Below are 15,759 nucleotides of genomic sequence, written 5' to 3'. Positions count from 1 at the left end.
ATTATTGTGCATAAATTATATATCAATAAATTTAATCCCTATTAAAAAAATAAACTAAGCAGAAACAAAGGAAAAATAAACCAAAAAAGTCAGAGGAGTGCTAGCTATCCACATGGAATTAAAAAATAAAACATCTGCTCCATTATTATCAATAAAAGCAGAGTTGCCCTGCTGGTAAAAACTACCCAAGTCTGAGGCAGGCCCAGCATGCCAGGGTGTATACTTGAAAAAGCTGCTGATGTGACCAATAAAAAATGTGAAAATCAAATTATTCGTTTTGTGAGTGTTAAGAAAAAATTCAGTTCATTTGCAATATTTATAAACATCCAAATAAGTACATATAAATACATAACTATTCTGTATGCACCAAAATATTAGATCAAGAAAGGAAAGGAAAGAAAAGGAAACAAAGGAAAGGAAATCTTTTTTAGATAAAAGGAGATTACAGAGACAAGAAAAGTAAAAATGAATGATTCTGGAATCAATCCTAAACAAGAAAAAAATAAACAGCTTTTTATAAATGATGCTAATAGGATAATTAACCAAATTTGACTTTGGACAATAGATTAAATAATAGTATTGCATCAATGTTAAATTTTCTGATTTTGATCATTGTATTATGATTATGTAAGTGTATTTTCTTTTTCTTAGGTAGGGCAGAGTGGATAGTTAGAACCAGACTTAATGCAATGGTTTCTGTGTTTTAAGGGAAATTGTAAATTTAATTTGTTTTTGCCCTTGTTAAAGAATGAGTAATCATGTACTCTACTATGGCCTTTTTAAAAACGTTGCCTACTCTGTGTCCTAAGATTCTAAATTTCTTTAAACTTGCTACAAGAAAGCTAGTCCATATATCCTTCTGTAAAATATATGAAAACAGAAGAAATAGAGGGAATCCTAAAAATGGAAACTTAGTTTGATAAAAAGAATTGGAAGAAATAGATTCTGTAAAGATTGTAGCACTAAATCATTGAGAATGCATTTCTGTGGTTGTGTCATGCTAAGTGTTAGGAAAACAAACTAATGCAAAAAGGAATCTCCCAGTCAGATTCAGGATTCATGGTTTTGCATACTGCCTTAACTCTCCATCATTCCCTTCCTATTCCTTGGAGGTCTTCTACTTTCACCTCCTGCTAGTCAGCAGAAAAGCCAGCATCAGACACTGTTTTCCTACCTCCTGAACTCAGCCTCAATACAAGTTTCACAGGAAACTTGGTATTCAATTCCTCCTAATACCTGCACAGTTATGTGCAGTTATCAGCACATAACTGATGCTTTCTCCCAGAAAAAAAAATGGGCATTGACTGGGGGTAGAAAAGGTATGCATTAGAGCATTTGCACTATGAATCACAGGAATATGTGAATCTGAATCATGGCAAAATATGGCTCTCTTCCCCCAGTGATGAACTCCAAAGGTTGAAGGAGAGAATGTAGTGCAAAGTGATCCTGGTACGAGCAAACAGCTGCCTACCCCCCATACCTGCACATACAAAATTGAAATAAAATCCTGCCACAGATTCACATGAAATTGAGAAAGAACAAAATATGCAATATAACAATGAGAGTCTGAAACTATGAGCCAACTGCACTTGATTCTAATCATTACTCTGACATTTACTAGATATCTAATTTTAACCTTCAATTTCCTTTTTCTATAAAATAAACCCTATTATGCATCTCACTAAGTTATATTAATAAAGAAATAATGCATATAAAACCTAGTGTGATAGTTAACTCATAATAAGTGCAGAGTAAGTAGAAACTCATTACGATTAGAGAATAATATATTTTATATATTCTAATTTATTTTTTTAATGTTTATTCATTTTTGAAAGACAGAGAGAGACAGAGCACAAGCACGGGTGGGGGCAGAGAGAGGGGGGACACAGAATCTGAAGCAGGTTCCAGGCTCCAAGCTATCAGCACAGAGCCCGACATTGGGCTTGAACGCACGAACTCTGAGATCATGACCTGAGCTGAAGTCGGATGCCCAACTGACTGAGCCACCCAGGTGCCTCCAACTTTTTAAATTTTTAATTTATTTAATATTTTATATATTCTATAAATTTATATTTATGACAATCTCAAGGATCTATCCCAATATGGAGTATCCTAGTTTTTCCAATCCACTTTTACATTTACTTTCTGATGAGGTACTGAGATTAGCTTGGAAACAGGGACTGGAAACAAACTAAAACAAAAGTAGGAGATATAAAAGAAGGAGACTAAAGGGAAATCTAGAGACATTTTTAATATCTGGAGGTATTTTTAATAATGTGAAGAAAAAGAAATGTAGCTTCAATGTGCTGCTTTTATCTTCAAATACATCCTCTTCTGCATGGAAGCAGCTTGGTCTCCTGGTCAGAAGCTCTGGCAAGGGGACCAGACTGCCAGGTCTTAAATCCTGGCTAACCCACTGACCATGTAATCTTGGGGACAATAATAGTACTCATGCACAGGTTTCCTATGAGAATTAAATTAACATGGAAAGCATTGAAAAGAGTATGTGTCTGGTATATAGATGATACCTGTTAAATATAGAGAAAGAACTTCATCCAGTAATATAATAATGCTCTGGTTCCTCTGAACGTTTCCCACAATTGTCAATTTGCAAAAAAAAAAAAAAAAAAAAAGTATGGAAGAAGGAGGAAAGGAGAAGGAGAAAAAGAAGAAGGAGTTGGAGGAGAAAGAGAAGAGGAATAGGAAGGAGAAGGGGAGAAAGGAGGAAGGGGAGGAGGAGGAGGAAGAAGAAGAAGAAGAAAGATAGCAGCAGCAGCCTGAAGATACATTATCATCCTTGGTTCTAATACAGTATTGTGGGAACAAAGATATTATACCTTGTAAACTGCCAAGTGCAAGGCTGTAAATCCATTTCTTGTCAGTCGAGATGGACGAAGCCCTTTTAACATAAGGGTTCTAATATGTGACTTGTTGCCTGAATGAGAAGAGTGAAAGAAACTTATGTTGTTGTGGGGATAGACCAAGTGACTTTAAAATATCTTTTTGACTTAATGATAAATTCACACTGATGTATGAAAATGTCAGACTGCTGTTCTGCAGGTAATTTGTAAAGTTTTCTATTAATTGACAGCCTTCCTTAGTAGTGAACATTTTATTACACTTATAAAACTTTATATCAATGCTGTTTATTTTAATGCATTTGTGTTATATTTTTCTATAGTGCTTTCATCATTGGTTGGTTTTAAAGCATTAAAAAAAGGGAAAAAATCTTGATAAATTATTAGTGAAAAGGCTTAGATAGAAATCGAGTTGCCCAGGATACCTCAGAACATCATTAGCAGAACTTATTTAGATTAGAGATATCTGGAAGAAATGATGAAGGTTGGGGAAAGTATGTTTAAATTTGGGAGGAAAATCTGTTAAGTAGAGTATGCTTAATTTGTTTGGGAGGAATGGTTAAGGAATAGGATTAGAGTTGATATTTCTACATTAGTGTTTTATTTAAAAACCCAAGTTCAATGAATACTAGTTTGGATTAACAAAATAAATACTAACCATTCATTAATTCAATAAATTTATTAGGTACCTACCAAATGCCAGTCTCCATGCTAGGTGCTTGGAATACATTAATGAACAAAGCAGAACAAAATATGAGCCAAATTTAACTCTAAATCTTCACTTTGATCAATCTTCACTTTGAGATTTTATGTTTGGCATTTATCTTACCTTCCACATATCTTACTGTAGATTGTAAAGCAATTGCATGATGATATTTTAGGGAATGCTTTAAGTGCTTCTGAAATTAACCTAATCACTGACTAGCAAACCCAATGCTGAAAAATGCTTTTTTTGATTTCCAAGCAAACTAAGTGACTTGGTTCAGGGTACGAACACAATAAAACTTAAATTCAGAGCTAAATCAACTGGAACATCTGCCTGGTAGTTACTGTTTCACCTGAAGGTTATCAGGGTTGTAGGGATAAAGCAAAAAAGAAAATTGAGTATGAATAGAATCCTCCTGTAGACTATAAAGCAGCTCAAATCATTGACCATGTTTACATATAACGAGTTTATAAAGTATTGAGTTTCAAGCGCTCACCTCCACAAATGCAGCATAAATGAAGTAGAGACAGCCCATTTTCTGTGCGGTAATTTAAGTTGACTTTACTGAAGGCATCATCGGAGCTGAAAAAGAATTTTTTCATATGATCACAAATTTCACCTTTTAGTTTATTATTTTTTACTGGAAAAAATATAAAAGGGACTACTATTACTATAAATTAAAAAATACGTCTTTTGTGGGATTTCATTGTAACTAGAAAAATAATTTTGAATATACATCTATATGAAGAAAACCTAAGTCAAGAGAAAATAATATGGAAGTTTGAGAGCCCAGGTTTAAATTAAGGACTCTTATGCATTTTGTTTTCTATGTATAATTTGAACGTTTCAAGGCAACTTTATGAATTAAAATTAATGTAGAAATAGAAAAGAGACATTTGAAAGTAAATCATTCACGTGCAAAATTTCACATCATATTTATGGAGAAAGTCAAGAAATTCCCTCCAAAAAGAAAAAAAAAATGAAGCATTTTGGTAAGAGATTGGAGAGAGGAATATAATCCCAAAGTTTTACAAATTCTGCCTGAAGCAAAGTTTTCCTTGTACTCTGACTGGGTCAGGTTTCACAGATAAAGAAGGTCTAAACTCTGATCGGGTACTATGATATACAGTCCCCTGAGTGGAGTAGTGTTAGTGATTCAATTAGTAAAATCCTTGCCTTTGTCTGAACAAAGACCATTGCCCCAGGAGGGCCCTAGAGAGCCAAAGGTAGCCTTGGAAAAGGAATGTAAAGCTAAAATTCTTGACCTTTTGAAATCGTTGGTACTCCCAGGACATTTTTCAGTAGAAATGAGATCATATCCTTGGCCTCCCAGGTCAATTTCAAGCCACTTCCTGCCTATTTAAATCTCCAGCAGCTTTAGTGAGATAGCATAGTCTTTGGTGAGTGAGCCTTCCATATCATTTGTAAAGTACTTACACTTGAAAGGTACTATAAATTCAGGACATTATCATCAAGGCACCCAGTTAAGCACTTCAAAAGCTACTGGAATTTTAAAATAGAAAAGAAAAGGTGCTATTCTCCAGGGTGCTGCTAAAAAGAGAAAGCCTTTAAATCTAGAGACATCCAAAGGATCTCGGTGAAATGTCCTAATTAGCAATGGCAATCCCAGTGGTTTGTTTTCATAGAATATCCTAAAACTTCCCCATCCTCATAACCATCTTGCCTTGAATGTTCAACTTCTCAGCTGCCAAGTCCACTGACATGCTTATTCATATTGAGAAATCTACCTCAACTTGCTTTGGAATACTATATGTAGGAGTGCAGTAAACTCAGGGTCAATTTTACAAATGTTAATAATATAATAGAGGAAGGAGCCAAGTATTTCAGGAGAAATGGCTAAGAGTTTAACCCATTCCTATCTGTACTTTCCCACAGTTCAATGAATTATGCCCCCCCAAAAATATTTCTGATGAAAATACTACTTTTTAAAATATCTATCTGAAATGAACCTAATTGTAAATGGTATACCTATTTTATGGTATGTGCAATAACTTCACAAAATAACACAATTCTTGGAAATGTGTGGCCTTTTCCTGAGTCAGGCTTCTAAACTCTTAAAGCCGATTGTATTACAGATGTCTTGGAGAAAAAAAACTTAATAGGTAGTACTAAACAAAGTGCACTCAGCAGCCCAGACTTACAGGTGCATTCACAGAGGTCTTCTCTGTGGTTATGATTTCAAATAATACAGGTTTTCTGAAAAGCTGAACTCTGCTTTTTAAAGCTAGGTAGATGGGATTTTTCTCTTGAAGTTTGTAGGAAATCAGTGTCCGTAAATAAAAAGGGAAAGAAAACTGTGACTAGCAATTGAAGATGTTGATTGACAATGATTTAGAAGTTCTGATCTGTGTTGGCTTTTCTTTCTTGGTCCTTCCATTATCCAGCAATGAAAACACACAATAAGATCAAAAGACAGAAAACAAAGTATTGGGTGGAGAAGGACAGGGAGGCCTTCTGTTAAATGTAAAGAAATATATAACCTTCATCCTAAAAGAAGAACAGGGAAGGAAGTACCTTTTGAGCTAACTATAATGAACTTAATGGCAAACGGTGAAAGAAGAAAGGCTTGGGAGTCCTCTGTAGCAATAAACTCCTGAGAAAATTAGTTTTTCAGTGTGTATCTCTAATATTATACAGCAATATTTCCCATGTTTTGATGTTTTAAAAGTGGAAAATCATTTCAGCAGTGTGGCTGAAATGTAGGTAATCCTTAAAAACTTGTCCTTGTATTTACACCAGGATTGAAATCCTATCCTGCTTCTGCTTTTTAAGTAGTCTTTTTTTTTTCCCTCCAATTTGGGCATGTTATTAAACCTCTTCAAATTTAATTTCTTCAGTTATAAAATGATTAAAATAATACATAGACATTGTATTGTTATGAAGAATACATGAGGATAGGGCTTACTATAGTATCTAGCACATATGTTATCAATAAATTATTTTATTATTAATACTAGTATTATCAAGATCAGTGAATGTACAACTTCCCCTGCATAGTCTATGCCTTGGGAGATTTTAGCATAATTTTCAAACCAAGTTTGACCTTCTTCAATCTCTCACATTTGACAACCTGTAAAATTTCCTGATTTTGACAATTTTATGCTCATGGTGACTCTCATTTAGGCTCCTAGACAATGTCTGACCCTGTCTTCACATGCTTTTAAAAATGGCTACCAAGCTCACTGTTGTGACACCTAGCACCTGTCAGTGATTCAGAGCAACTACTAGAATCACAATTTTATAACATAAGTCCTAGGGCATCATGTCAATGGGAAGGCTATTATCAACACTGGAGATATTAAGAGAAGAATGAAGGGAAAAGGGAGATATTAAAAATCCAAAGGGGAAAAAAGATTGCACTGAAATGTTTTATTAAGAAGATAGATTCAATTGCTTTCTTATTGCATGATCTAACTTTGATGATGTATTCAGTCAGTCTGGCACAACACCAACTGTATGCTCCACCTCTGTTCTTAATGCTCACTTTACTATGTTCTCAACAGTCTACTGGATATAAACTACTCACTAATCTCTGGATCCTTTAGGTGCCTCAGTCCTGGGGAAATGCATGCTACATAGAATCCTGCAACTGATCTTTGCATTAATTCTGATCTCTAATGCCCAGACCAGCTTTGCAAAGAAAGTAAACACTGAATAAACAAAATATAAGATGCCACAGTTTATTGCTTTATTTAAAATATGAATAACCCTGAATGAATATCTATTGTTTACATAAGTCACATTGAAAGCATGAATTATATTAGTTACTTTCTGTTCAACAATCAATTCTCAGCTCACTGAATTTTAAAGTAGACTTGACCATTCATAAGTGACTCAATGTACAGTCCTGAATAGCTCCTTGCTCAAAACTGCACTGTTCCCTGTTGTTTTTGTTCTTTCTTCAGTTATATCCTCCTTGAACCCATACAACTTCTATTAATACCAACAAAAATGAATTAACTGAGAATAGGCTCCCACAATATTTGGCAGTCAAGTGCAATTTTAATAGTACAATTTTTATCTTAACTTTAATAACTGGAATGTAATTTTTTAAATGAGAGTTACTTTGGGGCTATATTTGAATCCTAATTCTCACTTCCCATTAACTTTTAGTCAAATGTTTCTGTTTTGAAACATGTAATTAAAATATTCAAGGTTTTAATGCAATCATTCCTAGGAGAGATACCTCATATTCTCTTCTTTTGCCTCTTCTAAAGGAACTGTGTATGTCAAACTCACTGTCAATTGAACATCACTTATGTATTCTAATACCCTAAGCTCAATTTATTTTTTAATTTTCCTTTATATTTTTCATCACCTGCCATGCCAGACTGTAACTTAACATATCCTAATGAGTTCATACTGCTTGCTGGGGTATGGATGAAGTTCCTAATTAAAATGAACTCACTATTATGAATATATTTCTAACAGTAAATTCTATCCTTAATCATTAAAAATGGTAGTTCTGTACCCAAAGGTTACTTTCTTTCTTGTAGCATAATGAACTCTTTTCTTAGCCTTTACCTTGTATCCAGAAAAGTATGCAGTTTTGTGATCCAATTAAACTCCTTTCTCATGTCCTCATCCTTTCAAGAAAATATTTGATATGACCACAACAGGAAACCAATTAAAATGTAACATTTGAATAGCTGGCCCTAAATAACATACTACTGTCCAAAATATTCTCATAGGTAGATTACATTTTTTTAAATTAATTCATTTGCTGAAATTTAGGAAAATACCAAGAAGGTAGAAAGGAGAAATGGATTTGTTATAGATCATCTAGTTTCCCAATTTGGTAATTTAGGTTTCAAAGGACTGGCTATAACTTCCTAATGTAGTTCTTTGCAGCTGCTTCTGATCCGGTCCCCATCAAACAACAGAAACAGAAAAATCATCAATAAGATCTGTTCCCAAGATACATCCCCCCAAAATATCCAGAATGCATTTGTCCAATATCACCCAGGTCCAATCAGCAAACTAATAACATGAAGTATATTTATTAATTCATCATACAATAAATAATTATTGAAATATGGTGGCAGATAGAGCAAGAATAGTGAAGGATGATAAAACTGAGAAAATAATGATTTATTATGAGGCTTAGATTTTTGTAAGACTTACAAACATTAGCTGGTATAATAATTATTTTTAATAATGCACTGATATTGATTATTATATTGGTATTTTAACAACTTTATTGCTTTGCTTTGCATTTGAGAAGGGAGACTAGAAAAGAAAAAAGGAAGATGGGAGGCAGTATAGGATGGAAGGGAAGACTAGAGGGTGGATAAAAGGAGGAAAGATAAAGCTAGTGAGGTAACAAGCTGGAGGGAGAGAAAGAGACTGAAAGAGAGAGATTGAGATCAGCTGCTTCATAATGTTTTAGCAAGATATTACTTTACAATTATTATTCATAACTAGTTTTACCTAGACAAGCAAGAAAAGAGGTACAGAGGTAGGCAGTCTTGGGGCAATGTGAATTGTCTTTTTGTTGTTGTGGTTTGTTTTTGTTTTGTTGCTAACTAGCACAATGCACCAACATGTCAAATAATACTTTCACTCTATTTTAATTTTATAAGATAACATGTCCTCCCTCAGTAGTCCATTTTCTACTTTATTGGAGAATTTCACTCATTTTAGATTAAGTCAGCCTGCCATGTGCCTGGAGCTATTCACTTTACAATAGCTAAATTTCATAATTGGTTATAGTTTTGAAAAAGTTGATTTTTGGAAGATGTTTCATTTGGAGGATAGGTATGGTGGACTGCAGCTGGGTCCAGAGGAACTTTTCAGGGAGAAAATGAGCAGGAATGGCATACATATTTTTTTTCTCCCTTCCCCCCACCCTAATACATTTTTATCATGCAAGTATTATAACTGCTTGCTCATGGAACAAAGCATTCTTTTGATATTTTTGTTTATTTATGAAACCCAATCAATTTCAAAATGAGATATTATCATTATTAACCAAGGTACGTCTACTCAATGTCAAAATAAGATTTAAAATGAGAAAAAAATAGGGTTATTTTGATTATTTTGAAATATCGTGGCATTGGAACAATATAACTTCTCTGGAACTCCTCACTGAGGTCAAATTTCATACTGCAGATTAAGCAGATAAAAAAGTAGCCTTGACAAATTAGTAGAGCACAGCTCTAAAATTTTTAATGACTTTAAAACTTATTGAAACAAAGTAATGTAATTGGAAGCCTTTTAAAAGTTACATGGGGAGGGCCATTACTTATGTAAAACATTTTCAAACGTTGTGGGTGGGATACGTGTATCACCAGGGGTAGGAGTCGGGGGCTAAAATATAGTTTTCTACTCCCACACCCAGGGATAGTTCTAATACACAGGATATAGCAAAATTGTGGAGTGGTGTAGGGAAAATAAAAGTATTTAAAAGATAATTCTGATCCATACTTACTCCACCTCCCAAGCTGAGAACCAAGGTCATGAAGATTACACATTTTGAAATTAAATACAAGTGGGTACAATCCCAGTATAATTATACACGTTGTTTATCCTAGTTCAAACCGGTTTAATTTGATGAGCTTATTTTCCTTAGGTATAAAATTGCAAGTGCAATGAATGACTACCTCAGATGTTGTTAACATAAACACAATGATTAGTTTTTAACTACCATTTTTGAGTGTTTGCCATGTGCTGATCACTGTGCCAAAGCACTTTACATATATACATTTAGGATTATATGAGCCAATGCATATTAAAATACCTGGTAGTATGCCTAGCATGTGCTAGGCACTAAGTTGTTAGTTTGTTTTTCTTTCAAGTGCCATGCAAATAGGTATTACAAATAAATACAAATATAAATAAAGCCAAATAAGACAAAGAAGTTGCCTTTAGTAAACATATATACTAGTGGTTAGACAGTCCTGTAAATGGATAGACAACACCTTTTAATAAGTGCCATTATATTGATAAACATAAAGATTAGAGATGGCATAGAAGAGGAAATAATCAGATAATGGTAATCAATGGGCCACTTCTGTCTTTCCTTCTTCTGCCTTCCCTTTTTCTTCCTATCTTCCATCTATTATCCCAACAAATGTCCAAAGTTATGAGTGAATGCAATTTTATTGTGGAAGAAGAGAGATTATTCCATTTCCATTCTCTTTCATTACCCTATCAAGCTTTCATTCCAAAGCTGCTACGAATTGGCATAAGAATATAATGGTTATCTTTATATTTTTAAAGTTTAGTACCATATTGCTCTATATTATATTGTGGGTGAAAGCTATACCAGGAGATTGTGTATGTGAGCTAACAGAAGCCTTGGTGTACTATGGTGTGGAAAATCTCTTTGAATGAATGCAATTAGTATCTACCAAGAATTCCATAAAGAAACTTGTTAGCAAACAAAAACAACAAAAACCTCCAAAAAACTCCCAAATCTGTGTTTATATCAGTGATCCTCAACCTGTAATTCTGGTGTTAGGTGCTTCTTTTTGGGCATTTTATACCATTTCCTCTTATCGACATGTTTAGAGAAAGCCTGGTGTCATAAGGCATAACAGAGTTGTTCACCACAGAAATACTAATTACATCATACAAGGCATGGAAAAAGATGAGAAAGAAACACCCAAAATGTCCTAGATACTCAAATGTGATCTCATACAATATTATGTTTAATTTTCCCAAATGCCATAAAATGTTGGCATGTGAGTCAATGAGTAAGACAATTTATATTCTCAGCACTCCATTCTCTTCCTTCCTTGTCATCCATCATTTTATTCTAGAGAAAAGAAAATCCTCAGAACTTTGCCCTAGGCATGACTGCCTTTCTTTCCCGATGATGCTATCAGTCTTGATGGAATCAGACGAGTACTCTGTTTATGTTTGTTTGTTTGCTCCCTTGAATCTCTGTAGACCATACTAGTTGCCTGCTTTCTTTTTTTCTCATGTTCTTCATCCCTTCACCAATAACACCTCAGGCAGAGTTCTCAGTGCAACTTGAGTATCTTTCTAAAGTAGTTTTTAAACTTCAGCAGAAGTATAATTTTTAGCATGCAAAAGTATTACCTGGGGAGCTTGTTAAAAATTCAGGTTTCTGGAAGTTAGCCCCAGAGATTCTGATTCATTTGATATGGGGTGGAATCATGGAATCTAAAATTTTAGCAAGCACTGCTGGTTACTCTACTGTATGAGGTTCTTAGCCCTTGGAGAAACATGATTCTAGGCTGTGAGTATTCTTCTCCTCAGCTTCATTATTATCATTTCTGGCTAATGCAACATTTCTGTCACTTCCTTAACAGCTTTAGCACCAGGCTACCACCAGTCTGCCTCTCCACAAAATGCCCTACCATTATTCTTAGGGAATTTGACATCCATTTTGATGGGCCTTCTAGTACCCTAGCCAAATCTCTCTTGATCACAATCTTTAAAACTTATAGTTCAGATTTTGGCATCATCTTGAATTGTCCTAACATTTTACATTTTAATTTTTAAAAACATCCTGTTTACATAAAAACATTTAATCCTAACTGTCTTACTTCCTAACTTTTAATAAACTGTTACTTCTACTGGATAATAAAGTCTTCAGTCTTTCAAACTGTCCTTATTTACCCAATCAATGATGAAAATAGAAACCTCCAATTATTTCATGCCTACTGTGTGTTAGGCTCTCTACTCAGCTTTTAATTAACATCATTTTGCAAATATCCATGAGGCTGTTATTATTAACCTCATTTTACAGATGCAGATGAGGCACAAAGACACAAAATAATATATCCAAGGATACATAGTTTGTAAAAAGAAGAAACTGCATTTAAAACTATATCACTGTAAAACCCTTATACTGACTGACCTAACCTTCTTACTCAACTTAGATAAAATGGCCAAGACATTAGTTTTTCTTGACTCCTCTCGACCTTCCATGGTACTCATCCATTCTTGCCTATATATCTTTACTTAACTATGCCATTTACCTGGAATGCTTTTTAAAATGGATAAATCAAGAGCTCCCAAATCTTCTTTTTTTTTAATTTTTGTATTTGAAACCATTTTATTTTTCTTCCCATTTAGCACTTGTCATAGAATGTCTTCTGTGAGTTCTTTATATATGTCTTTCCCCTAAACCAGATTATGAACTCCTGGAGCAAGAAGAAGGGTATAGTAAGTAGGAAGAACTCTCTCTATGGACTCAGGCTGACCTTGCTACAAATCAGAGTTACAGCACTTACTGACCATATGATCTTAATAAGATACAATGTCTCTAGTCCTTAGTTTATTATCCATCAGAATTAATATTTATCACACAGAGTCATGGTGAGAATTACATAATGTCTCATATTTCATGTGTCTGGAATAACAACTTGAATGTATTTGGCACAATAAATACTGAACTATATTCTCCCTGACACTCTTTCCTGCCGCTCATCCCCAATACTGATTAGTAAAAAGGAGGTCACATTTATTGCATATAGTGGAAATGCAGGAAAAGTCAGCTATAGCAGGAGCTGGAAAAACAACTGCCCGTTTATGATGGAGTATGATGTACTGATGAATTCAGGGTATGATGTAGAATAAATGGAAAACACAGAATAAAACCTACATCTCGAGTCCATTGTTAAGCTTAATCCTTAAAAGGATATGTCTAGTTAAATTAGTCTTGACATATTTGCACAGTAATCCTTAAATTAAAAAATAAATTAATAAATGAGATGTTGAGTTCATAAAGTTGAGGGAAGTCTCTTCAGTTTAACCACATTTCATTCAGCATATTTATCTGAGTCACTAAGAGCTAGAGGACTTATGATTAAGTTCTACATTTGTATCTCTTTTCCAGTAAACTGATCACTTGAAAAAGCCTTATTAACCCACTGACAACTATATCATATGTGGATAACTTTAATTGCCAGTCGTGTTAACTTTATATATTTACTGTATCTGAAAATTCTTTTGGAATATGTCATTTGGTCACTGGTTTACACTTGTTTTCCAAGTAAAATAGAGGAGGTCCTTTGTCATGAGTACATTAGATTAATAACACAGGTATAAGTCAACATGTTTAACTGGCTTACATGGAAATTTTCCTCAGTCAAGCAGCTGACTTAAACTGACCCTCAAAAATGCATCTAGTTTCTCAATGTCAGATTCAATTTCTCCAGTAGGTTGCTTGTGTATATAAGGGTCCTGCCCCTCTTTTCTGAACATTTTGTGTCTTCCAAGGTTGTGACACTATGCCAGATTATTTTTCTCTTGTTATCATGAGCAAAACTCACTGAAAGTTTGAAGCCAGTATTACATGTTGTTATATGATTGTTCAGGGGCAGAATGATACTCAGTTCCATTAGGGGACAGCCCTTAAATGTCAAGAGACCAGAAGGTTTATTAAAAATTGGACTTACCCTAGTAGCTCAAAAAGAACAACATGGCCAATATTCTACCACCATTTGAGAATAGAAGAGAAGTCCTGCTGTTCATTGCTGGCATGGTTTACAAGAAATCTAACTCCAGGGAAGATATTCAGATCAGCAATAGCTTGTATTCAAAAGTCAGCCCTTATTTTCCTTTCTTTTTAAACTTAAGTGATGGGAGCATGCAAGTCATATTTTAAGGAGATAAGATATTTGCATGTTAGGGGCTATATGAATGGCCAAGAAAGGGGTAACCTTACATTTTTAGGCTTACCATGATTAGTGACATCTGAGATTATACAGGTTGTGTTTTTAAATATAGATGTATCTAAAAACAAGATAAGTAACAAACGTATTTACACGAAGAAATAATAACTCTGAGAACTTTACCTAAATATGTGCCTTAGTTCTGCAAGTTCTTTTTCTTCGACTTGAAGGTCATCTTCTAATCTTTCTACTATAATAACATAAGATTCACTGACTTTCTTCTTCCATTCATCTAGTAAAGAAAAACAAATGAGACTGATTCATAGTTGCGCTTTGCAAAATGTAGACACAGATCATAACATGCAAGTAATTAAAACTCCAGTTTTTAATTCTAAATTCTATAATACTTAATTTAAATTACTGACTGTGAGCTTAAAATGCAGATGTTTATATTTAAAATGCAATTAAATTGAATTGTAGTAATTAAGAACCCATTTGATATTGGATAATATATTTACATAGAAGAATATATTTGACTTATTTCATTTGATTTTATTGCATTTTAATTACAGCAATCTTTAGTTTCTAGACAAAAGTTTTTAGGTTTCAAATTATATATATTTAAGATATAATTTTAAAATCCCTATATTCAGCAGTATTCCTAAGAACATTATACCTAGCAACTAATATACTTTTGTAAGAAATTTTCTGTTTTCTCTAAAAATCTTTCAGAGAAAAATAATTTGAGTTCAGATATCTTAACGGTTTCATATAATACATTATCATATCCTCCATGTAAAAAATAACAGATACTCCAATGAAATGTTAATTATCTATAACTACAGAACCATGTTACACTTAGGGCATAAGAATAATTACCAGTGCAAGTTTGGGTTGGTCTAGATTTATAATTTCCCATTTGTTAGAGGTGTCTTCTTGTCTCCAGTGCAGTTCCTCAGGTTACAAGATTCCAAGTTCAAGTGCAGTGACAGTCCAGTTGAAAATACTTTGATAGTCTGGCTAAAAATAAGCTGACTGCCAAATGGAATGTCATGCAACAATGACAAAGAACAAAATAGTTTGTGCTTTCAAGGGTGAACTCATAAAGGGAACTAATCAGTCTGTTTAAAACAGCTGTATCAAAAATAAATAGTAAATGTTTCAATGGGATTATTTACCTTATCAATTGATTATCTACCCATGAATACTTTCATGGGTCATTTCTTTAGTAGGTAAATTTAGAAAGCGGTTCAGTTACATCTGAGGTTCACAAAGAGCTATTAAAACTATCTAGAGCTTCTTTCTAGTCATTTACCCCTGAGTCAAAGTAATGCCAATTGGAAAAGAGTAACTGGTGATAGAATTTGTCTCCCCATATAAATATGGAAACCCACATCTTATGTCACGCTACTAATAGAAATAAATGTAAGTTTAGCCTGTATTAGAAGTACAAAATTGTAAGAAGAAATTCGCAACATAGACCATGATTAATTTTTAGCATGTGCTGATTATGTTAATCATAAGAATCATGGAGAAGAATCTAAGACACTGAGTTCTACCAGCAGCAATTCATAAAATAACAAGA

The 15,759-nt window shown here is 33.8% G+C and overlaps 1 protein-coding gene across 3 annotated transcripts in view; it reads right to left on the bottom strand.

Moving 5' to 3' along the window:
- Nucleotides 1-15,210, bottom strand: part of TNNI3K (TNNI3 interacting kinase) — a 283,164-nt gene extending 267,954 nt beyond the window's left edge. For all 3 annotated transcript variants that reach the window (XM_027058869.2, XM_053214232.1, XM_053214234.1), the window contains exons 1-4: nucleotides 15,054-15,210; nucleotides 14,358-14,466; nucleotides 4,061-4,146; nucleotides 2,838-2,935 (exon numbers count right to left, since the gene is read on the bottom strand). In XM_027058869.2, coding sequence (XP_026914670.2) covers nucleotides 2,838-2,935; nucleotides 4,061-4,146; nucleotides 14,358-14,466; nucleotides 15,054-15,093 — 333 coding nt within the window. In that variant the 5' untranslated portion in view covers nucleotides 15,094-15,210. The remainder of the gene's footprint in view (nucleotides 1-2,837; nucleotides 2,936-4,060; nucleotides 4,147-14,357; nucleotides 14,467-15,053) is intronic.
- Between the last annotated feature and the right edge of the window lie 549 nt (nucleotides 15,211-15,759).

The sequence above is a fragment of the Acinonyx jubatus genome, chromosome C1 (assembly GCF_027475565.1).
Source record: "Acinonyx jubatus isolate Ajub_Pintada_27869175 chromosome C1, VMU_Ajub_asm_v1.0, whole genome shotgun sequence".
In the NCBI taxonomy this organism is placed as follows: Eukaryota; Metazoa; Chordata; class Mammalia; order Carnivora; family Felidae; genus Acinonyx; species Acinonyx jubatus.
This window is presented reverse-complemented; position numbering and strand designations above follow the sequence as displayed.